Source organism: Phoenix dactylifera, chromosome 4 (assembly GCF_009389715.1).
Source record: "Phoenix dactylifera cultivar Barhee BC4 chromosome 4, palm_55x_up_171113_PBpolish2nd_filt_p, whole genome shotgun sequence".
NCBI lineage: Eukaryota > Viridiplantae > Streptophyta > Magnoliopsida > Arecales > Arecaceae > Phoenix > Phoenix dactylifera.
The window spans coordinates 21,238,912-21,262,530 of NC_052395.1; the positions used below are offsets into that span (position 1 = coordinate 21,238,912).

The following is a 23,619-nucleotide window of genomic DNA, read 5'->3' on the forward strand; positions in this document are numbered from 1 at the left end:
CTTATTAGTGAAGTCCAGTTCTTAATCAGCCAGGCTACATATACAGGCTTCAAAGGCATTTATAGCAAGTTCATTTACTCTTTGGCTCGTTCATCCATCACCAAGTGGAGCCTGAAATCTTTTTTTTTCCTCTTTTTATAATATCTACATTGAACTTCAAGTTATAATGAATAGTGATACATGGATGGACTTCATGATGTGACACATGAACAGAGCTTTCCTGATGAGCTAGCAGTATCTAAGGGCCAAATCCACTTCCATACACCATGACATACGGTGAAGGCGATGTGCTGTCTAAAAGACTGATGTTACCCACTAGATCTAATCACCTCTGGAGTAAAACCATGCATTTTAAAAAGTTCTGATGAGCTGATGTCGATGGTAGTTAGAGCTACTTAGAGGTTTATTTATGCTTCGGAGTGATCAACTAAATCATGATCCAACATGAACTATATGGTTTTGATGTGCTCTCCTGTTTTCAGCGAGGATAAATTAAGGAATAGCTAAGTCCAACGGACACTGTGGACGAGTAACGTGTACAGAAAGCAGCTCTGTAGAATACCACTGAATGCAAGAATGTTCTTGGGCTAGGAAAAAGCTCATAACCGGATGACAAGGACATCACATCAGCAACCTTGTCGCAACTTGATCTAGCTCATTACTAACAAACTCCTCATGAAATTTAACCTTAAATGCTCTTCTAACCAGCACAAGAGTAGTTATGTACTTACGTATGGCTATCATATTGCAGCGATGACAGAGCAACGAGCAACGACTGTAGAAGGTGGTGAGTGATATTTTGAGAGCTATTCCGGGTTGCGATGCTTCCCTTATCATCAAAAAAAAGAAAAGAAAAGAAAGATATTTTCAGAGATATCTTCTCTCTTGTGGTGTAAAGCATGTGTAATTCAAGAGAAGGAAAAGAGGTAGGACAAGAGTAGAATTGTGATGAGGGTGGTGGTGTTGATGATGAACTCATTAAGAAAATGCTTACCAACTCCAGAAAAACTGACAAAGAGAAGGGAAAATTGATGCTTATGCTGAAGATCCGGTAACAAAGTAGGAATGTATTCTGATCACACCGCTATAACATTATTTATTCCTCTATGAACCATAATACAGAAGAAAAGAGTAAGAGAAAATTGAAGCAAAATACAGACAAAAAAGTTCGATCTCTATCTTTCACAATTTTTCAAATATTTTGAAAGTCTGCAAGAGAAAGGAAGGCAGTAGAATGTCAAGAACTCAAAAGAAATCCACATTGAATTCGCTTGCCAATTCCCCTCGAGGTATATCGAGGCAGGCTTCCGACAGGTCTCGAGACAGCGACCTGATTGGATAGCCATTGTAATCTTGTGTGCTCTGTACATGGTTCTGTTTCTGATGCCATGGACTAATCTTGTGTTCAAAAGTTTCCACCCCATTGTTATGCATCTGAGTTAATGAGTCTACCTTATTGTTAGAAACCCAGTTCAGAACCTCATTCCCCAGCACGTAGGTGGTATCTGTTCCTATATTGCAGTTCCAATTACTACTGTTACTCGAGCTCTCCCCGCAGCCATAATTCTCCGAAACATCCAGGAGACTGCTATAATCGCAAAAGCCCGAGCTGGTTAACAGTTCATTCTGATTGAAAGGCTTAAAAGTTTGCTGAATTTGGCTGCAAAGGTTCGAATTAGTCTCCATTGGATCAACACCCGCCTGGATATCAATCAAGGGGAAGGGATCAAAAGCTGGCTTCACTGGCAGATGCTCTATGGAGCTCCTGCTGCTTGAATTGTTCAAACCAGGCTCTTCTACTGGTGCTTCTATCTCGCTCAAAGGCTTGTGGGTGCTCGGATCAATTCCCCTCTGCCGAAGCTTCTTCTTGAGGCATGAGTTCCAGTAGTTCTTGATCTCATTATCTGTTCTTCCAGGCAATTGCGATGCAATTTGAGACCACCTGCAGTTCCAAATAGGAGAAGGTTCGGCAACCAAGAATTGGAGTATTTAAGATGTAAATGTGGTTGCTAGGAGAAGTCCCAAGGTTTGGTTTGTACCTATTGCCCAAAATCTCATGCAGGCATACAATCAAGTCCTCTTCTTGCTGTGAAAAGCTTCCCCTCTTCAGGTCTGGCCTCAAGTAATTTATCCATCTCAGTCTACAGCTCTTCCCACATCTTTGCAACCCTGGAGAAAGGAAAGAATGATATGAATTATATGAAGAGAATGACGAGAAAAGGCTGTTATAGAGCAAAGACATACCTGCTAGCTTGGGCACAGAGCTCCAACAGCCAACCCCATAGCTCATGATGTGATTGTAGAGCTTCTCATCCTCTTCAGGAGACCACAGGCCTTTCCTTAGCTTCTGCTTGAGACAGCAGGAATGCCGTCCCATTCCTCTGATTCGACGACCGAGAATTCTGGGGGACGGGATCTGCGGCGGAGCTTCGATGTGGAGTGCTCTGTGATGGTTGGAGGATTTAATAGGCTGATGAATGTGAGAGGGAAACTCTTAAGTAATTTAGCAGCTGAATTGTATGGGATGCAATTCTATGCTTGAGACTGAAGTTAGATGAAGAGAAACAGGAGAGGAGGGGGGAAGAGAGAGAGAGAGAGAGAGATACACCCAGGCAGAGAGAAAGAGAAAGGAGCACAGGAAGGTGAAACAATCAAGTGGTTTTTAAGCAAGGCTTTGATGTTCTTGCATTGCAATGGATTGGGATTTAAGGTATCTTCAATTATAGGAAACGATTGAATAAAAAATTCTGAAAAGAGGTTAGCAACAGTAGGGGAGATGGGGGACTCAAGAGTTAGGAGGGATGGAGGGAAAGATAAAGCCTTTTGGGTTGGTTGGGGGAAATGACATTAGATTTGAAATCTGCTTCAAGTGGTTTAAGGGCAAGGAAGCTTCATACTACTCACACACTTAAATAAACTAGAGTTACATCTACCTGCATTCAGGAGTTCATTACGTTTGGTATATAACTATTTCATAACTATATCATTTCCTTGCACAAAATTAAGGATTTTTATTTATGGATGATAGTAGAGTACTGATCATTCATCAATCTCAACAACCACAGACACCATCAGTCTGCATCTTTGTGAGTGTTACAAGCATAGAATTCTGATGTAAAGTCACGAGGTTCAATTTCCCATAGATCTTCATGTCGATATGAGCAGATACTCTGAATCGTATTTTCACGACCATAGATAGATTCGAGAATTGACCTGCACCTCAATCTTATTCTCAGCAAAGTAGATGACTAGTTAACTACCAAAAGTAGTAGTTCTTTCTGAGGGAAGCCCCCAGCCAACCATGTCAGTAATTCCAATGACTGTATTTGAGGTTCAGAAAAAAAAAAAAAAAAAAAAAATTCATTCATCGTTTTCCCTTAGATAAGCAGTTTTAATCAGAATTAAGAATAACAAGAGCAATGTTTGTGTTGTTACATTTCTGTGGTATTAGAAGCTGTTCCTGAGAGTGGGCTTAAAATTAAGTTGGTTCCCTAGACTGGAATCTTATTTAAGCATTAAACATTCTAATGTTCGGTAAGAAAGATTGAAAGAAAAAAAACTATATTACTAGAATTGGATATTATTTACGAGCTGGTTAATTAAAGTACGTCATGGGGTCTGCTGAAACTTACAACATCCAGCATCAAATGATGCTAACTCCTTAATGTTAACCAAACTCTAAGAACTGTAGTTATTGATCTAGAAGGAGCCAACTAAGAGAGCTTAGAAAGCACTCAACCAGGTTGGCCCATAGGCGTCCCTTTCAATTACCAGATCACATCTCTCTCTCACACACACACGTAACCTCACACGCGCGCACATAAACGCACGCACAAACGTTCTTCCAAGTAGGATACTCATATTGCTAGCCTTTCATAAATTATAGCCGATTATGTTCCTATCAACTTCGATCGCTACGCTTAAATATTATAAAAAATTGAACGATGATCGCATATCATACAACTCGAAAAAAAGATCAGCAGCTGGTTCCTTCAACATCAAGAACTATGCTTTGGAATAAATACAACTACTCTTATGATCCTCTCTTCATTTTGCATTGATTATTTTCTTTTTATTTTTGATTTTACTTTAAAGATTGGTAGTGTCGGTGGTAATTAAGCCGACTTTTGGAAGAAAGTTCTATGAGGTTGCCACCTGTCTAGTCCAGCATTTTGGTAGATATTTTTTGAATTAATGAACATTGAAAGTTATAAAGAATGACTTAAAAATGGTACAACTATTATTCATGGGTTATAGTACTACTTTTAGTGACAAGTATATAAAACGCTAATATGAAAATAAATATCAAAAATTCAAATAGTGGCTATAATCACAAGTGCACATTGCTTATTTCATATATAAAGGCAAATTAGAACAATGGTTTATTGTTTTAAAACGTTTAATTCTGAAAGAGAAAACTACATAACATTGATCATGAAAAGCGATTATCCCAATTGGCACCCGGGAAGGCAAATTTAAGAATAAAATCAAGTCCAACCATCTATAATTTAAAGTGGCCACTTTTAGATTTTTTTTTCTTCTCCTTTTGTCTTTAATATATATATATATATCTCCGGAAAACAGAAACGTGAAAGGGTGTCACGGTCATTGGAAGGAGCCTTGGTTGTGGACTTAAAGATCTTGCGTCCTACGTGAGCTTGACCTTGACATGCCTCCATGGGAAAGGAAACATCATAGTGGCTCCTCTTTCAAGTTATAGAAGCTGGATCGAAGGGAGGGGGGGGGAAGAGCGTAGGCAAGGCATTATTTTAACGTGCTTTGGTTGTTTAGAGCCTATGGTCTATTATGAGATTGCGTAAGATCTACTTGTCTTATTCTATATTTTGAATGATCTTTTAAAATGTTAAACCATGCACCAACATGCAAGTATTTTTATGATGACTCGAGAAGACTTGTTTTGGGGTGCATATATATCATGAAATTTTCTTTTTCTATCAGGAAGAAGATCATCAAAAAAATTGAGAGCTAACAAGTAGATAGATAGGAGATGGCTAAACTTTATAGCGAAATAAAAAGCAACCAAAGGGCATCTGTGCAATAATATGCATTTTTGATAGTCTGCTGCTACTTTAATTCATCGAAAAAATTGCATTATTAATTAATGATTATAGTTTTAAATGATGGTTCATTTTTATTATAATCTTCCTGCTACATATAATGCCTGATGATATGCAAGAGAGAGTCCCCCACCAGAGCTTAGTCACCTCATCTTTCTTTTGCTATGGAATTGGTCATTATCAATTTTTTTAATTGCTAGAACTAATAACAAAATCCCACCAAACTCGCTTCTTTTCTACATTATTAGCTATTGATACTGCAGCGATATTATTCCTTTTTATCTTCTCTCCTCTCTTTTTTTTCATGATGTAAGTTGGTGCCTTCAGTGTGCCACTTCAGAAATAAAAAATGAGCTAAGTATTTTTTATTTATATAGAACAAGGCTTCCTCCAATGCAACGGTTCCACATAATACTTCATAAAGGCGATTTTAACTCAGAAGTGTCCCAAGGTTTGTTGAGCCAGACTTGGTATTTAAGTCAATCATTGCAGTATAAGGAGGAGAATTTTCTAACTTGTGCTCAAAGATGGTCCTGTTATTATTATGCTGGTTGACACGTTGTTTCCTTGTCATCTCTCATTGATGGATTGGTGATTGACCTTTGTTTTGCTAACTAAAGGTGCCCCTCCAAATCCAATCTTCCATGATGGAAAAAGCAATGCCATGGATGAGAAGTGGAAAGGTAAAACAAAGAACACAAATGACCCCTTGACAGATCAGACCATTTCAAGATGTAAAGGAAGGAGAGAATTTTTGCTTGCTAGTTGTTCTCCATTATTGAATCAATCCTCCTCTACAGGACTAGGAAAGACCATCAACCATATCCGAGCTTCCTGGCTGCTTCTTGTTTGGAGGTTTTCAATGCAATCTTTTGCAATCCAACAGGTGGAGACTGAACAATGGAGAGAGAGAGAGAGAGAGAGAGTTGAGCAAACAGTAAAAAGGAAGAATAAAAGTCAAGGATTTCATGCACTCTTGCCCACCAACACTTACTTTCTTCATTGAATTATTTAAATCAACTCCATTAACTGTAATCCACTTCTTGCATAGATATTTTACAGCAACGCGTAAGCATCGATCATTTTCTAGGTCCATTAGGCATGGAGATTAAAGAAAACTAATCTGCATCAAGTGACCTTCGGTTAGCTTACCTTCTCTCAGGAAAATAATCCTCGATTAACTGACTTTTCTCAGAATGATCTCTTTCCAGATTCTATATATGAGAAATATTAAAGTTCTAATTTGTCTCAAAAAACCTCCTCTAAACATTTATACACTAGCAATTGATAGAAGAGAGTACAATAAGAAATTTTGATTAAATATTTAGTTTTATTAAAAATATAGACAATGCTAATTAAAAGAACAATAATAAAAATTTGGCAGTTAAGTTGTAAAAAAGCAACACAATGAGTCAATAATCTTCTTTCACTTGTTGTTAAAGGGAAGCATGATACAAATGAATCACTGATTCAGAATTTTTTTCCGAGAAGCGAGAGCTCATTCTTTTAGGAAACAAACCAAGATAAAACCTCATGTTTATGCCAGCAGACACAGTTATATTCGTATCTAAGCTGAAATCCTTGCAGGATCTAAACTCAAACCTCTACTCAAATCAAAAGATGTCCACATAGGCCTTGTATATATGAATATTCTTTAACAGCATAATTTTTTGATTAAGTGGTTGGTTAACATGAATCCAAGTCCAAGCAGTCCAAAACTTGGCTCCACTCAGACCGAGTAAAGAGGTGATCATACCCTGTCGGAGACCTTGTCTGTGACGTGTAACCATTTCATGAACAGCGGGAACGATCTGACTGCAGCGTCAATGCGTTGACCCGCGGAGCGTCGGCACAAGGGGAGGAGGCCTCTCGCCTCCTTTGATCATACTTTTCCAACTTCTCCTCTCCAAAAGCCGAGACCCCTCTCTTGCCGAAAGATAGCATTCGGATGGTTACGTCCCAACAGAGTAGCCAGCCTTTGACGCGTTTTGACATAGCGCCCCCAAACATGAAGTGTGAGGATCCTTGCGGACGTATATCTTGCCTCACATTGATTATTCGCCAAAAAAATCTTGAGTACTTATATAGGATTAAAAAGCCCAAATAATATTTTCTGAATCTGACCCATAACTTATATAGAGTAGGGGATAATACAGTACGGATTCATTAGTGTTGACCACAAACCAATTGTAGTGCTGTGTGATTAGATTTGAATGAATTGGAACTCGTACACGGAAGGAGTACGTGAGAACTGGCTAGCCATTTTGGGTAAGGTCATGGGTTGTTACATACAGTCTCCCTGCTCGTGCTAATGAATTTCTATCTGATTTGAGATAAAATGCAGACTAAAGTTTTGGATTTATCTTTTTTTTTTTTTTGGAGAAAAACTTTGTTTTGGCTCTTTGAGAGGTTGGCATTTTGAGCTCAGCCCGAGCTGCTATTTATTTATTTATTCAGCACGTGCATTGCAGCTACATGAAAAGAAATGTTTAAATTCACAGAATTCTGTCTTCAGCTGGTAATTCAGCTAGTCGGTTGGTATCCATCTCTCTGAACCAAAGTGATCAGATTTTTTTTTTTGTTAATCATTCCTCATTTTGATTATTTTTAAAATACTTTTCTCATTGATATGTGGAAGAATAGATGATGATGGCCATGTTTCTATTATATTTAATTTATATCAATCAGCTAGTTGTCGTTCATTCTCATACCTGGCTTGTTCATAAACCAATTCAAGAATAGGATTGAAATCCGGATCAAAGAAAAAGCTCCCTCCAGTGGGCCAACTATCAGGAAAAGCTTAAGCAGCCAAACCTAAGAAAACCAGCCTTGAGCTGAATGCTTAGCCCCTAATATAATTAACTAAAACCTACAAAGTATAGATTCATCTATAGGCAGCGCCCCTCAAATGTTAGGTGAAAATTGTCTTTTGCTAATCCTAGTCAAGACTGAAGTAATATATATATATATATATATATATTGAATTCTTATTTGGGCTGAGGCTTGAAATCTTTGGTCTAGGTTGCTATCGGGCTGGACTCCAGTTCAGATGGTAAGCCCAGGCCAACTTTGGGCCCTGGAGCTGATCTGACGCATTAACATCTTTAACTAATGAAAATCTTGGTTGTTAAGAGTATAGCTCGATTTCCATCAAAGAAGAAATAGATGGTGATATTTAAGGAGTTTTTCGTAGGTTTGACCTATGTCCTTACCTTGATAGACTTTTAATAATTTCAGATTTTTTTTTCTTTTTGAAGGTATTCAGAAATTTTGTTTTTATTCCATTAGTTGATAGTGTGGATACCTCACATGATTTTTATCAGGAAAAAGATAAGAGTTATAATGCTACCATCCTTTTTCTAGGGGATTGTTCTCTCTATCAAAGTTCTAAAAAAGATCTATTCCATAGCCACCAAAAATCATTATTGACAATTATAATGGTTATATAATGGCAACAATTGCTATTATTTACCTTAAAACATACTATTCCAATTTTCTTCTTATTAAAATAAAATAATCATTGCTATAACGACTATTATAACAGTGTTGTAATCTAGTAATCTACCATCTACGGATATATAATGTCAAATGCTTTAAGATAGACAGTATGCTAGATAGGATACAAACTATATCTCTTTAAGAAAAATATGAATAAAGTTGCAAGGGACAAATCACACCCCAAACTCATAGATACTAGAAAATTATGATATTTCATGTTTTCTTAAAAAAAAATAGCATGATTTTATAATATGGATTGTTTGGTTGTAAGATGAAATATCAAAAAGGTATTAAAATCATGAAACTGAAAATTTCCACTGTGAGTAGAATTATTTAAATTCGTATATTTTTCTCAATCTTATATTTAAAATTTGAAGTTTCGGTCCCTAACAAGCAAACACCCCGTAGCAAATTTTAAATCTAAAAAAATAAAAAAAGATCAAAGTAGTGAGAGAAAAATTTATAATTCTTAAATTCAAAATCTCCAAGTGCAGACTAAGTCAACTTAAATACAAAAATGGACCGTGTTCGCAGTGATCTCCAGTCCCACCATGAAAGGATTCCAAGCACGTAAGTCAGCATATGCTTATTCAAATTGTCAACTTCTAGTATTGTCATGTCCAGATCATATAATCTAAATCATGAAAATCCTGCACCCGATTTAAGCTTTTCATCTGAAGGGTCTTATTTGAAGTCAAGATGATCTTGATCTCTGTGCTCACTTGAGTGCCTTTTGACCGAGAATTGCAGCTAATGCTCATAACCTAGAAACAACTTGGAACATTGATACTCTAGCAGACAAATGGCTGAGACAGGTTGCTCCTCTTCGATGTAAGCTTAAACGATGGAGATTGTGTAAGGTGATGGGCCACTACACAGCAAAAGGAGAAAAGGGAAAAGACTCGCTTTCCATGGTGACACAGGATGTCTCCGGTTGGGCACAAAAGGATCCTAGAAACTAGATTTGATGGATACCATCCTTGGATCATGATCTCTTCTTGAAAAGGAAGTCGTGTTGTTGGTGACTATGAGATAAGGACACCAATAGAAAGGAAAGGATCAAGTAACTTCATATTTTTAATACCCATGTCCTCCATAACTACCCTGCAAGAACTAACAATCAAGTGATTACTAAATACATGGCACTACAAAAACAATGACTAGAGAATCAAACTCATGTCGGCCTTCTCACCAAACAAATGATCTTGACATGTCGGCATGGAAAAGTAGACAAACTCTTTAGACTGATTGAAAGATTTCGACAAACGATGAAGGAAGATGAATGATGTGAAGAATATGGGAATTTTGTCGAGACGGTACTCGGATTCCATTTTGCATATTCGAATCACTTTCTTTCTTTTCCAATGATGGTCTAGTTCTTAAAGCTTTAGGCACTTTTGAATACGAACTCTTATTCCAAGAAAGCATGCATGAATGTATGTTCCAAGTAGAAAAAGGATAGCTATCTATCTTGCAGATCATGTATCTGCGTGTATGAGTGTGAGTGTATGTATATACATACATGAATATTAAAAAACATACATTGGCATTAAAATATATGCACTCCCTACAACTCCATACAAAACATTGTTGGCCAAAAGCAAATCATCCAAAACTTTCAATACCCCAGATCGTTCCTTTAATAAATAAATAAATAAATAATAAATGAACGAATGAATAAATAAATAAATAAATAAAGGTGGTCCAAATTCACAAAAAGAAATGCAACCAAATTCCCTGAAGATAATGAGAGGTCCTAAGCTTGATAAAGTATGATAGGTCATGTTGATACAGTGTTTGTCTAACTCATGTAACAAAAATAAAGCTATTCATACTTTTTTATATAAGCATTGTAAAATTTCAAATGTTGAATACAAACGACTTCAGGCTTACACTCTAAATATGAAAATCCATGATTAACTCTAGCTTCACCCCATGTCAGTTCTCCAACAGCAGCCTCTTTTACTTACTCTCTGTTCTTGGAAATTGTATGAAGCCTGCAAGGGACAACTGCAATCTGTTTGGGTGGGCTGGGGGTCCACTCCTTGATCGAGCGACGGGAGATCCTCACAACCAAATTGGTAGTCAGATTTCTTCTAAAGCCGGAGAGTCTTTAGGGCTCTCTGATGAAGGCCAAGTATGGAGATCCAACCGATCCAACAATCTTCTGCACTAGTCGGCGTAGCTCCTTCATTTGGAGAGTGATTTGCGCCCGCGCCCCATCGATTCTTTTAGCAATCAGACAGAAGATTGGAGACAAACGGGCCATCGACGTCTTGGAGGACAGATGGTTGTCTGAGGTGTCATTGTGTAGTTGGCCCACCTTGATCGACCCCGCCTGGCTAGATGGGCGCAGAGTCTATGATCTGTTTGCACCAGAAGAGCCGAAGTAGAATAAGGACCTCATCTGGCAGGCATTTGGAGAGCAGCTAGCCGAGTGGGTCTTGTCACTGCCAATTCCTACAGAGGAGGTTGTGGACAGAAGGATCTGGAGCGAGACTGATAGGTTAGAGATAAAACCCCCGGGACTTACTCGGGTTGGTCAAGAGGACTTCGGCTCTGCGGATTGATGGGGGTTAGATCTGGAGGCTACGCATCCACCCTCGAGTGGCTCTGTTTGTCTGGAAGGTAGCATGGGTTAGCTACCAACCAGAGGCGTGCTAGCTTGGCAAGGGGTGAGTATCCCCCAGCTTATGTGGTCTGCCCAGAGGTGGAGGAGTCTATTTTTCACATCCTCATTAGATGTCTGCAGACCACTCAAATCTGGGGCTGCGCATTGGCCTCCCCTGACCCGTGGTAAGGGTGGACGTCGACCGAGGATTTCCTCACAGAGGCCCGACCTTGAGGAGCGGGGGATTAGGGCTGCCTACCTAACCTACCATTGTTGGCTAGATAGGAATGCCCAGGTCTTCGAGGACAGTAGAGCGCATCCGAGGGTGGTGGCGGACAAAGCTCTACTTCATGCGACAGAGCTTTTTGGCACCACTATTTCGTTGTCCCATGGGACGGCTAAAAAAAATGGGGTTCCCATTTTGCTCTTGCAATGTCCAGGACTGTGTTTGCCTCATGAGAGCCCTCCACCCCCCGGCTTTCTCAAGGTACACTTCGATGGCAATATCGGCAAGGGAGGAAGTTGTGAAGGTGTGGGATTTGTCATCAGAGACTACGATGCCAAACTGATGGCGGCCGGGGGTTGGCGGATCTTCGATAAATTTATCGTCAATGCCGAGCTCAGAGTCGCATGGGAGGGCATCACTTATGCAACGCATGTCTTAGGTGCGAACCGCATTCTCCTCAAAAAGGACTCAGCCATGGTGATCGAGTGGGTTCGGGGCTGGGGATCCACTGGCGGTGGAATACCGCTGCTCCACGACATTTGTAGACTTTTGGATGAGTATGACTCCTATCGGGCCATATGTATTTATAGGGAGGCAAATAGTGCTGCTGACTGAGTTGCTCCCTACGCGGCACATCACTCTGGAGGTTTCATCTGGAAGAACCACGTGTCTGCTTCTTCTCCTTTGTGCTATCTTCTTTTTTTTGAGATTGTTGGCTGCACCCACATCCATTGTATGTGACTCGCCGTTGTACCAAAAAAATAAAGAAAAAGAAAGAGAGAAAAAAAAAAAAAAAAAAGGACAGCTGCAATTGCGAGCTGAGTTCCATTTCAATTTCAACAAATTATGGCGCTTTTAGTGTCCGCATCACTCCAAACTAGTTTCTGGCATGTGCAATGCACGGGGGTCTTGAATTGGGGTAGAAAAACTTGGGAAATCGAGTCGCAGTCCCACCTGAAGCAGCCGTACAAGCGATGTGGGAACATGTCTCCTTTTCTTTTCTTATTTTCGGGGAGACACGTTTGAACCGCAGGTTCAGTTGTGTGGACTTCACAACTTTCCTCTAAGAAGGCTTCAAAGGTTGTCGCAACCTGTCATGGCCGCTATATCCATTCTGGTAGCACCCCCAACACGACATGGTTTCCTCCTCTGCTCCCCTTTTCTTATATTTTCAGTTCTTTTCCCACCGACCCCATTTTATTTCGCAGTAGGAACTCCAAGTTTGCTTCACCACAATGAAATCCAGGAAGGCACAACGCCCTCCTGTTTATAAAATAAATAAATAGTAAAAAGTATTGACGTGCACAGATTTTGTCTCGGGCAGTATAATTCGTCGTAGTTTAAGCATTGGTTTGAGCCATGCAGCCAGTTGCTGTAAAATAATCCAGGGGGGTCTTCTAGCAATGGGGCAATGATGGATATGTGTATCTTGAAGAAGCTATGGGAAAGAATCGCACATGTAATTGTGAAGAAGCTAATTAATTCAATCAACAGAAGTTCATGGATGAAGCATATCTAATAAATATAACAATACAAGATCTGCATGATTGACATGGAACATGATGGATCCGGAGTGTGATAAGAGTAACGTTGAGTTAATAGCAATTGATGACCCATCAAAGCAATCGTGTCTGCAAAGCAAAAGTTCAACGAAACACGAGAACAAATTTAGCAGTTGCCCTGCTTTGTTTTCAACATCCACTACCATTCTCAGAAGATGAGGTTATATTGTGATTTAGACCAAACAACTGAGCCAACTACAAATAAACCATCAACCCTGCTAATTTCTTTTCACTGCATCATCATCAAACTGTAAAGAAACTGCACCCACTGCTAATTTCTTTTGACTACATCCACCAGCACCTGGTGATTGGTGCATCGACCAAAACTCCTCTGAAGTTCTGCAGCCTACCAAAGCTCGTAGACTCTGATTTAAAGTTCTCCAAGATAGATCTGCTTGTCGCTGCTGCAAGATCCAATAATGGGTTCGGTAGGATGAAACGCAGTCTCATTGACAGATCCATTGTGCCCAGGAAGCTTGTACAAGATTCGGCGTGTTGTCGTGTCCCAGATATAAACCATCCGGTCTGCACTCCCTGCAGTGACCTTGCTTCCATCAGGTGACCAGCTGCATTTTAAGAGGTTCTTCTCAAAGTTGTGCTGGTGCCCAGCAAAAATTTTCACACATCGGTTCTGTGGAGCATAGGGGCGCATATCCCATATACGAAGTGTGCAGTCCATGCCATTAGTCAAGAGATAAGACCCATCAGGACTCAGCTGCATGCCTGTTATCATGTCCCCATGGCCCTGGAGAGTCATGGTTACCTCATTTCTGCGAAGATCCCACACCTTCACATCATTGTCTAACCCACCAGAGAAGATCTTATCCGCTGGATCTGAGAAACCGACAGCTGTGATCTGATACTTGTCCGGAAATGTCTGGACTGCACCCCTCATACGAAGGTCCCAGAGTTTGGCTGTCCCATCATCCGAGCCGCTCACAAGAAGAGGTGGACCCCTGCGTGCGGGGCAGCACGAGTTCACAAAAGATGAGTGCTCCGCCATTTTCTTAACTTGCTTTCCTGTCTCCACATCCCATGCTCTAAGAGTCTTGTCAGGGCTTGCAGAGATTATCTGGTTTCCATCGGTGGTCCACTGGAGGTCCAAAACTGCATTCTTGTGTCCTCTCAAGACCATGAAATTTTTGCAGTCCCCATGGACAAACCACAAGAAGATATCTTTGTCATGGGATCCAGATGCTATCACAGTTCCTGCAGGGTTGAACTTCATGGTATATATAGCACTGTGGTGACCTGTGAGCAGCATGATTGGTGACTCAAGACTAGAGGTCCACTGCTGTCCACGTGGACCTGGAGCTTGAAAGGATTGAGGAACAGCAGTCAATTCGTTTCCTGGTCTTGGGCCTGCAACGGCCAATGCATTGTCACTAGATGCAGCGAGCATCTTGTCCTCCACTTGATGTATACAAAGCTGTATTGCTTCACCTGGAAATAATATTTTGAAGAGAATAGATTGCGTAAGACAAGCGGCTGATGAAAGGGATCAAGAATTAGTCAACTATTCAGGACGACAAAAGAGTGGCCTCGACAACGATAAGCCAAAATATGAGAATCACTTTTCATTAACATAGATATTCTACCAACAAGTACATAAATAAAGGGCTTGAGAATAGGAAGTGTTTTTCTCCAACTTAGCTCCAGGGTGAGGTCAGAACATGCTAAGGTTACTCATCAAAATGTAAGGTGCAGTTACACAGCCAAGCTCCAGGTGAATACAATAAACAAATCCAGCTATACAAACCAGGGAAGAGGAATATGTAAAAAACATAATGCTCAAATCTGTCCTTGGATAGTTTAGTCAAGTTCATTTCATAGTCCTTCATCCATTGGTCAGATAACAAGCAAAGATGCAAAAATGATGAGGAATACTCTGATCCTAAAAAGCTGATTACCGATGTTTACTAATTTTATAGTGATACAGATGTGAACTTCGTAACACCTGCAACACAACCATTCCTATACAGTAGTTTATATTCCAAGAAGAAAATTATGTGATGTATATAAACTTGATGTTACAAGCATGACGTAGTCCATGGTAAAATAAGAAATTTGTCAGTAAGAGAGGAACAAACATTGTATGCGTCAGGCGTGTGGATATGGATCAGGAGTCCAAGGACACTAATACATGCTTGGAGAAGGAGGTAACTAGGTGCATAAATATGTTCCTCCAATATTTGATTGATATAGCTGTCAAATTTATATTAAGTCTAGAATATTATTTTATTAGCAATATATGCCAACTCATGCAACTATGCAAAATCCACAATCCCAAGTTATCTCCTGCATTTTCTGAAATTTCTAATATCTGTCATGTAACTTAGTTTCTTAATGGGCAACACATATGCATATTAGAAATAAAAAAAAATTGTCCTAAAAGAGAGAACAAGAATCAAAAAGAAATTAAACTGAGAGGTAGCAACAAATGGTAGAGAAGTTGTTCCATCAAACACAAAACCAAGCAACATAGTTTTAGAATTACAAGACACAAATATTAGCCAACCAGAGCATCCCACTCCAGTAGCAGCAGAGAAAGCTTCAGCAATGATTGCTGGAGAATGCCATCAATCTACTATTGTTGATGATGGGATGCATCTGGAAGTTATTTTCAGCTTCAATGCACCATTAACACTAGTAAGTCAAAACTAATTTCCATTTCAATGGTGGGTCATCAAACTTCACATAAATAGATCTACTTTTGGTGATTGCCTTTCAATTAATCCTCCTTTCTAACATGGAATAAACTACGTTCAGTCATCAAATTTTATAATTGAAAAAATCAAGATACATCTTTTCCTATACTGTCCAAATAATTTCCAAGAAACCAAATTGATATAAGATTCTCGTTTCAAGAAGAGGAAAAAGGATATTGCAAGATGGATGGAGGAAAACAAACCACAGGACTGCATGTCAAACAGCTCAATAAAGGATGTAAAAACACCAACTTACCAAAACCATTCTACAATGCCATCATGTTTATTTCAGTGACTGAACAAATCATGATCAAAATCCTAGACCAGAATCTAAAAGTCAACTGCACATTTTGACTGAAGAATTTAAGAAGTCCTTGTGAATACAATAAACTAACCATAAATGAAGAAACAGGCCATGACTAAATGGTGAACAACAATCATGTCTATGTGCATACACTGAAAACTTACGTATGAATAAGCTACATAAAGTAGCAGTTGATTTCGAACTATTCAATTTTCTTATATAATTTGAGTAGTGCATCTCAGTTTTCGCGCATCAGCTGATTAATCTCCTCTAAAGTTTCAGGACTGTAGAAGTGCTGAGACTTTTATACATGTGGATGCAACAAAACACTCCAAGACTATTGTGCGGTGACCAACAACCATCAAAAGTTTCTATACATGACATAAAATTTGGATTGACCCCTCTAGGATACCAACATTGCGACAACCTATACAGCATCAATTATTCACCTCAAATTACAAGCCTCTACAACCAACTAGCAATTTACTTCAAGTTTTAGCTGAAACAAATCAGTTTCAGCTGGAACAGATCTGAAGTATATATGGCTTATTAGCCTTCTTTTTTTGAGTCATTTCTTCATATTTTCAAATGAAAGAGGGAGCTTCTCCACAGTGATCGGCCAGACTTCCCACAAGCACTCTTGCATGATTTAAGTTGTACTTCAGTTTTGGGAAGCTTTGGAAACAAAGACCGTCAAGAGTCAGACAAAAGATTTGAAGAATGTGAGTATTGAAAGCCCATTATTCCATTAATTTAAAATGTAGGTAACTTTCTTGATCAGTTGCATGTATAAGTAGTTAACTGTACGAATTAAGCAAGATCTTGTGGAACTTATAGATTTCAACATGTTTCACTGAAGAAATAATAATAAAAACAATTTATATTATATTTTCTATTTTGCATTAAAAGTCTATACTCTAAAACATATGGATTTCTTAAATTGTTAAACAAGATAGATAATATCAGGTTCTAAAAGTCCAAAAGTTGGAAGCCAGTTATAAAAAATTAAGAAAATTACATTTTAAATTTTATTTCTATGCTCTCATAGGAAAGTTTCAAGATTATGAATACATTTTATATTGGATCTACAAAAAGTGGACCAAATTTAATTGACAAATATTATAGGTGATAGGCACCTTTTGATTTGTAATCTTTTATAGAGATAAACTAGTTATTAAATGAATAAACATTATTGACAAGACTTCTGTCTATAAACATTTCAAGAGAATATGTGATTGATAGGGGCTAAGGTTTCACAAAGCAGCTGCTCTAGGCAGGCAATCAAGGTACTGCAAAGTGTTTTAAGTGACATGCAGGTACTTTGACAGGCGCCTATGTGGTTTATATTTAAAAAGTAAATCTCAAATAGCAAATGAAAACGTAGAAAATCAAAAACAGTTCAGTGGAGGAGAGGAGATATGTAGGGCTTAGGCTTATATAGGCTACTTGATACCCACCACGCAGTCATCTAGAAGGATGCCCTAAATGGCTAAACCCTACATAGGGCAGCCGGATGACTGCATTTGCAAATGTAGCTGCATAGTAGACTATTTGAATCAGTGATAGAGGACAATCCAAAATCTCAACAAATTGAAGGCAGAGCTAGTCAATGAGGAAAAACATGACCTTTTATCTAAAAGGCTGACACAAGGATTTCTTCTCAACTTGGTTGAGTGATGAGGACGTGCCAACGCTTTGGCATGATGGCAGAAACTAGTCTTCAAAATAGTAGAAGCAGCAGCATATTTAGGCTAAATAAGAAAAATACATAGAACAGATTCAAGAACAACAAATTGATGCAGATAGATGTAAAACGGTCCAAACCTCCGAATGTAAAATGGCTTAACAGTTGCACAGGGACTGCCCAATCTAACTTGAATTACAAATCTGCACTTGTTAACCATGTGAACCTCTATGTACTTAATGATGATTCTTTTGATCAGTCGGTTCGACAGAACAAAACAGAATGGAAATTGCAAATGCCTAATCTAACTTGAACTGCAAATCTGCACTTGTTAACCATGTAAGGCTCTATGTACTTAATGATGATTCTTTTGATAAGTTGGTTTGAAAGAACAAAACAGAATGAAAATTGCAAACTACTGTGGCCAATGAGAGGAGAACTAAAAATGGATCAAGTTAGATGAATGGAGAATGAGCAGAGGTGATTTTGGCAAAAATACATGGGAAGAATATGTTTTGGCCTATTATCATGTTCAGCGTGATATCCTAAAAGATGATTGTATAGGGAATGACCGTTCATTTTGATTTAAGGCATGTCTAAAATTTGAATTCTACTTTTCCTTTCCATCTCTCAGTTAAATCCTGAAATAGACAGTTATCATACCTTCGCAGGGTGGATAAAGATCTAACAAAGAAGGAATTATTTTTAAGTCAGATTAGCAGGTTATTGGCCTGGATTGACACTGTTATCTTTGTACAAAACAAAAGCCTCCTGGCTGGACATTGTAAGGCCATATAACCACAAAGTTTATTTTTCAGTTATCCAGAACAATCTTCTCACTTATGAACACATAGTGGTTCTAACTAGCAACCTGGCTTGAGCTGTTTTTGGGTTCAGATTAAGAGTCCTTAGTTTAAATATGGGTGACATTGCAATTTAACCAATGGATATGACATCTCTTTTCCTAATATCCCTAGACACCTCCACTGACCAATATCTGCTCCCGCCTCAGTGGTCCTTCCATCCACCAACCCTCTCCACGCAGCACCGCCAACCCTCCAACTTTCCCCAACCTTTGGTGGAGGAGGAGGAGGATTGCCATAGCAAAGAGATAAACCTAGTTTTGGCCTCTCCCAAGAGACCACCAAGCCACCTATGGTCCCTTTTCGGCAGCTTCCTCCCACCTGGCACTAGGCTAGGTTTAGGTGATGCATCAACAAAGATATCCTAGGGTTTCAGAGATTAAGCTTCTAATAGTGAGAAATCATTTGGCATTTTTTAGGAAATTCTATCTTTCTCAATATGTGCAAGTTACATGAATTGCGAACCAAACAGTTTAAATGATTGAATCACTCAGGTCAGCAATTCAAACAGATATACTGAAAATTTGGGTTTTAAATTGACCCAATCCATGATAGCTAGTGGCTGACAGGTCAAATGGGTCAACTTAATCAACCTATTCATGTTTTAAAATACTTGATTAGCCACTTGTTCTTTAGCAATCAACTTATAATTTATTTCAGGTAATATATTGCTATCAAACAATTTTGCAATCTAAGAAGAGTATAATGGGAATGGATTATATGTGCTCTAGGTAATTGACGCTAGACAGTACTACTGCTGTCCAGTCACCACTAACTAGCCACGTGTCGGAATTGATTGTTGACACAAATTTGCTAAAATTTAAGTAAAAGACTTAAGAGTTCAAAAGAAGCATGTCCAAAGTGTTATTCTTTCCCTCAAAATACACAAATTTGATCAAAATATGAAGAACCTTAGATGAAGAGAACATGTTATGTTGGGGAAGGACGTTTTTTAAGACATCAAAATCCACTCATCTATTACTAATGAATTGCAAAGTAGATGCAAAACCACTTTTGAGTATGATTGTCAAGCAAGGATTACAGTGCCGGAACTAGAGCCCGGACTGATTGTTCGGTGGCATAATTCCGTACGACCCCATGCAGTTGCATGCTGGGTTCGTACCGACACAGTTGAGGGTGTGGGGGAGAACTGGAGAGGAAAAAAAGAGAAAGAGAAGGGAGACTGAGGGGGGAGAAGGAGAAGACCAGTGAAGGCTGGCGGAGCACATCCTGACATGGCAAAGAGCGCGAAGGAGAGAAAGAACAGGAAAGAGAAAAGGAGAAAAAAAAAATTTTATCTTCCTATAGACCCATGGCAAAAAAATTTGGTTGTGCAAACCAAAAGGAACAAAAAAAAAATCCAAACTTTTTTCTTGTACTATACTGAAAACCAGAGGTTTTTTTGTATTCCTTGGAAACCCCCGTCCACATCACCATTCAATATTTCTTGGCCCACTATTGGCCAAACTACCTGTGCACTGGGTCCAATATGAGTAGGATCACTTAGCCATGCTTCATAATGATGTTTCCTTTGTTAAAGATGCTCTTTCCATCAGTATAAGTTCCTGTAGCTAAGTCAATTTTCAGTCTTAAGCAAGGGAATCTAGAATTTCCTTGTGAAAAAGATCTGCATGGCTTTGGAGAATCAAATCAAGTCATCCAGCTCTATCAAAGCCAAATAACGTTTGTTTTAAAGAGACTGTGCTTGCTATCATTCAAAATTCCAATTGTCCCAAAGAGCAGATTGATAACTAGTCTTGACTACCTATAAACCGACATCATGGAATAGAGAAAATGTAAGGGATCTTTTAACATATCTTATCTTGGTTATGTTAATCCAAGTCTTTTATGTATGCAAATATAGAGTTTGATGTTTCACTTGAGTAGTCGCATACATTACAAAGTGCAAGCATCAAAGAAGAAAAGAAAAGGCATTAAGCAAGTTGCCCTACAAATATTTGTATCTAAAATCTAGTCATAGCAGGTAGCATAAAACCAACCCATTTATCATTGCTACTAGCCATAACATAGTAGTTTCATCCAATACTGGCTGATTGTTGTAACTGCCCACAAAACATTCTTTTGGTTCAGTGGACCAACAGACCCCTAGATAATGACCAAATTATTTCACTCCTGGCAAAAATTTAACATGGTAGGTTATTAGTTTTCATCATGAAATTCCAGAGTTATTTTATAGGGCTTCATCTCCTCCAAAGAGATTCCAAGAGGAGCAAAAACCTGTTAGTGTGAGAAGAAAAAGGGACGTGAAGCTAGGGTAAAGGGAAAAGGGGAAGTAAGGGAAGGCAGAGAGAGAGAGAGAGAGGAGGGAGGAAAGAGAGGGGGGTACCTAAGACAAAAGCTGATGGAAACGGGTTGGTCCACAGGGCTGGAAGCTCGCCGGTCGCCGGTCGCCGGTCGCCGGTCGTCTGTCGGCTGTCGGGGGTCGGCCGGCGGTCAGGGGTCGGTAATTGGCGGCCGAAGCGCGGACGTCGGCGGCGAGGGATGGAGAGAGGGGAACTAGCTAGGGCACAAAGACTCGGAGAGAGAACGAGAAGAACCAACCGACATACAGACACGGGCGCCGGGTTCATTTTTTAACCAGCTACCCATATATTCTAAACCCGAATCCGGGGGCAGAGGCGAAGAGGTAAAAAAAAGAAGCATGAATACCTCCTTAATATCAAATTTTGTAGGGATATCGTTCCAAAATTAATATATATATATATATATATATATATATATATATATATATATATATATATATATATATATATATCCACACCATCTAACATCATTCAAAAATTAATGATTTTAAATTAAAATAACTAAAATATTCTTAATGAGTAGATGTGCAAAAGGAAATATTTATAAGACGACCACGATGAAAGACAAAAAAAAATAATTTCAAAATTTTATTTTATTTTTAATTAAAATAAATATGGTTTTTATTAATGATATTAGAAGAACTGTTATATTGGAGGCATTTGTACGTATTTTATGAAGATACAGAAATAAATATAAATTTTAAGAAGGTATTCACGTAAATTTGAATTTCTTCACACACTAGCATAATATGGTAGAACAATTCTCTCTATCCAAATCCGGCGCGGTTTGGATGCAGATTTGAATCTAAATTGATATTTAGTAAAAAATCTTATGAAAAATGTCCTGGTATAATTAGATTTAAAAATAAAATGTGGGCAAAATTCAAGCATAAATAAAAATATCTATAGCCAAATTTCAGATATGCGTATATCCAGGAAAAAGTTCAGCATGTTTTCACGTTCAACAAGTAAACTCAGGACTTATATGTGTGCAAATCACAAATAGCCAAATTTATTGGCCCTGGACTAACAATACTCTTTATTGGATTAAAAGCTCTAGTTTGGACCCATTGCAGAGAGATTCTTGGATAAGTATAGTGGTACCCTTGAAAAGAAATAAAATCACCAACCAGCGGTTGACCCTCTTCTGCTTCTCTCTCCCAATTTTCCTCTCATGAGCCGCTTGGCGCCTCCTCCTACCTCCACTTTTGCTGGCCTCCTTAGTCCTTATGCCATCATCTTCTATGCCAATCTCCTTAATATCCTTTCATTCCACTAGCCATCCTCCTCTAATTCTCTTCTTTGCCTTCCTCTTTTTTCTCTCAATTCTGCCTTCCTCTTTCTACTTTCTTTTCTCGCCAAATGCACTGTCATGGACTACTTACCCTGCTTATATATCCCTTTCCACTGTCACAGGAAAAACTACAAATAAAATTCTTTTTTTGGCATTAACTTGGAATCATGTGCATCTAAAGGGCCTTTTACTTAATCGATAGAATCTAAAGCACCTTTTACTTTGTACTTGTATGCGAACCTGCTAGATCAATAGCAAAGTGATCCAAAAAATCTATAGGATCTATTATTGAGAAGAGTGAATTACCATCTTTGTTTGCAACATTTAACCAGCTAGGTAACTATATACTTTGACCAGCATTCGGACAACCTCCTCTCGGATCCATTGGCCTCACTCCATACCTCCACCACCGTCTCCTTTTGTTTTCAGTAATGGACTTCTTTTTGCTATAGCCTTCAAGAGATTGTTCAAAGCCTTATCCAATTCTAATTCAAAGATTTTTGTGCATTATATTTTTCATCTATTACTTCCTTTTATCTTATGTGTTCTTATGGTGAGAGAAAATCTTTCTTGCACCCTTTAACTTCCCAATTTATGCAGAGATGTATGGATCGGAGAGTACAAGAAATAGATGGATATAGATGTAGATTTTTTTATTATATCCCGAAAAAATTATACATTTTACGCCCTCCCCCCCAACCTATAAATGCTCGTGTATGTGTAATCCATCGCTCGTATGATAACACTAAGATTGGGATTTCTTTCTATACTACTAGTACAAAAGGGATAGAAAGAATATTAAAAAATAGAAAAATTTAAAAAAATAGAATTAGAAATTTAAAAATATTTTAATGTAGAACATTGTATGAACACACATGGGCTTGGTAACCTTTCCTTTGTTTTCCTTTTTTTTTTCTTTCTGTTCGGGAAAAAAATTGGATCACTCAAAGCACGTGGTCAAATTGCCAGCACTTGATGATGAACGTGACGACAGCAAGCATACTCTCAAAGTGCCCAACCTCAGAGCGCTCGGTCTCGGCATCAACGACCATAGAGCTCACGACGTCGATCTCGGCACGGCTTTGGCAAGCATGGTCTCGGCAGAGTTAAGCTCGATCGACCTTAAGATCAAGAAAGATCCAGTCAAAGGGAGAAGTAGACCTCCCTACTACACCGAAAATCAAGTCCTCTATATCCGGGTTCAAATTCCGCGATCTCCGCATCAACGGCTGTCAACGTTTGAATGCACACGATCTCAACGGATCGCCAGCTAGCCCGAAATCTCGGGCCATTTACGGTAACTCATTGATTTGCACAATCACGTCCGACAGGTAACCACTACACCCCCTCCTATAAAAAGGAGGGAGAGCTCTAGGAGGGGACTTTTTCTTCTTCCTCCCCGGCCATTGCTTTCCAGCCATTACTTCTCTCCATTACTTCTCTCCATTACTTCTCTCCATTAAAAGC

General features: G+C 38.8%; 2 protein-coding genes across 2 annotated transcripts; both read right to left on the bottom strand.

The window, feature by feature from the left end:
- Positions 1–1,018: 1,018 nt before the first annotated feature.
- On the bottom strand, positions 1,019–2,831 carry LOC103708148 (myb-related protein Hv33-like). Its single transcript, XM_008792934.4, has 3 exons — positions 2,245–2,831; positions 2,040–2,169; positions 1,019–1,942 (listed from the first exon to the last, which is right to left on the bottom strand). Exons 1-3 carry the CDS (start codon positions 2,375–2,377, stop codon positions 1,246–1,248), a joined length of 960 nt encoding a protein of 319 aa, XP_008791156.1. The 5' UTR covers positions 2,378–2,831; the 3' UTR covers positions 1,019–1,245.
- Positions 2,832–12,891: 10,060 nt separating this feature from the next.
- LOC103708149 (U5 small nuclear ribonucleoprotein 40 kDa protein) lies at positions 12,892–21,160 on the bottom strand. The gene is made up of 2 exons (XM_008792935.2): positions 20,882–21,160; positions 12,892–14,418 (listed from the first exon to the last, which is right to left on the bottom strand). The coding sequence occupies exons 1-2, from the start codon at positions 21,123–21,125 to the stop codon at positions 13,346–13,348; spliced, it is 1,317 nt and encodes a 438-aa protein (XP_008791157.2). The 5' UTR covers positions 21,126–21,160; the 3' UTR covers positions 12,892–13,345.
- Positions 21,161–23,619: the final 2,459 nt, after the last annotated feature.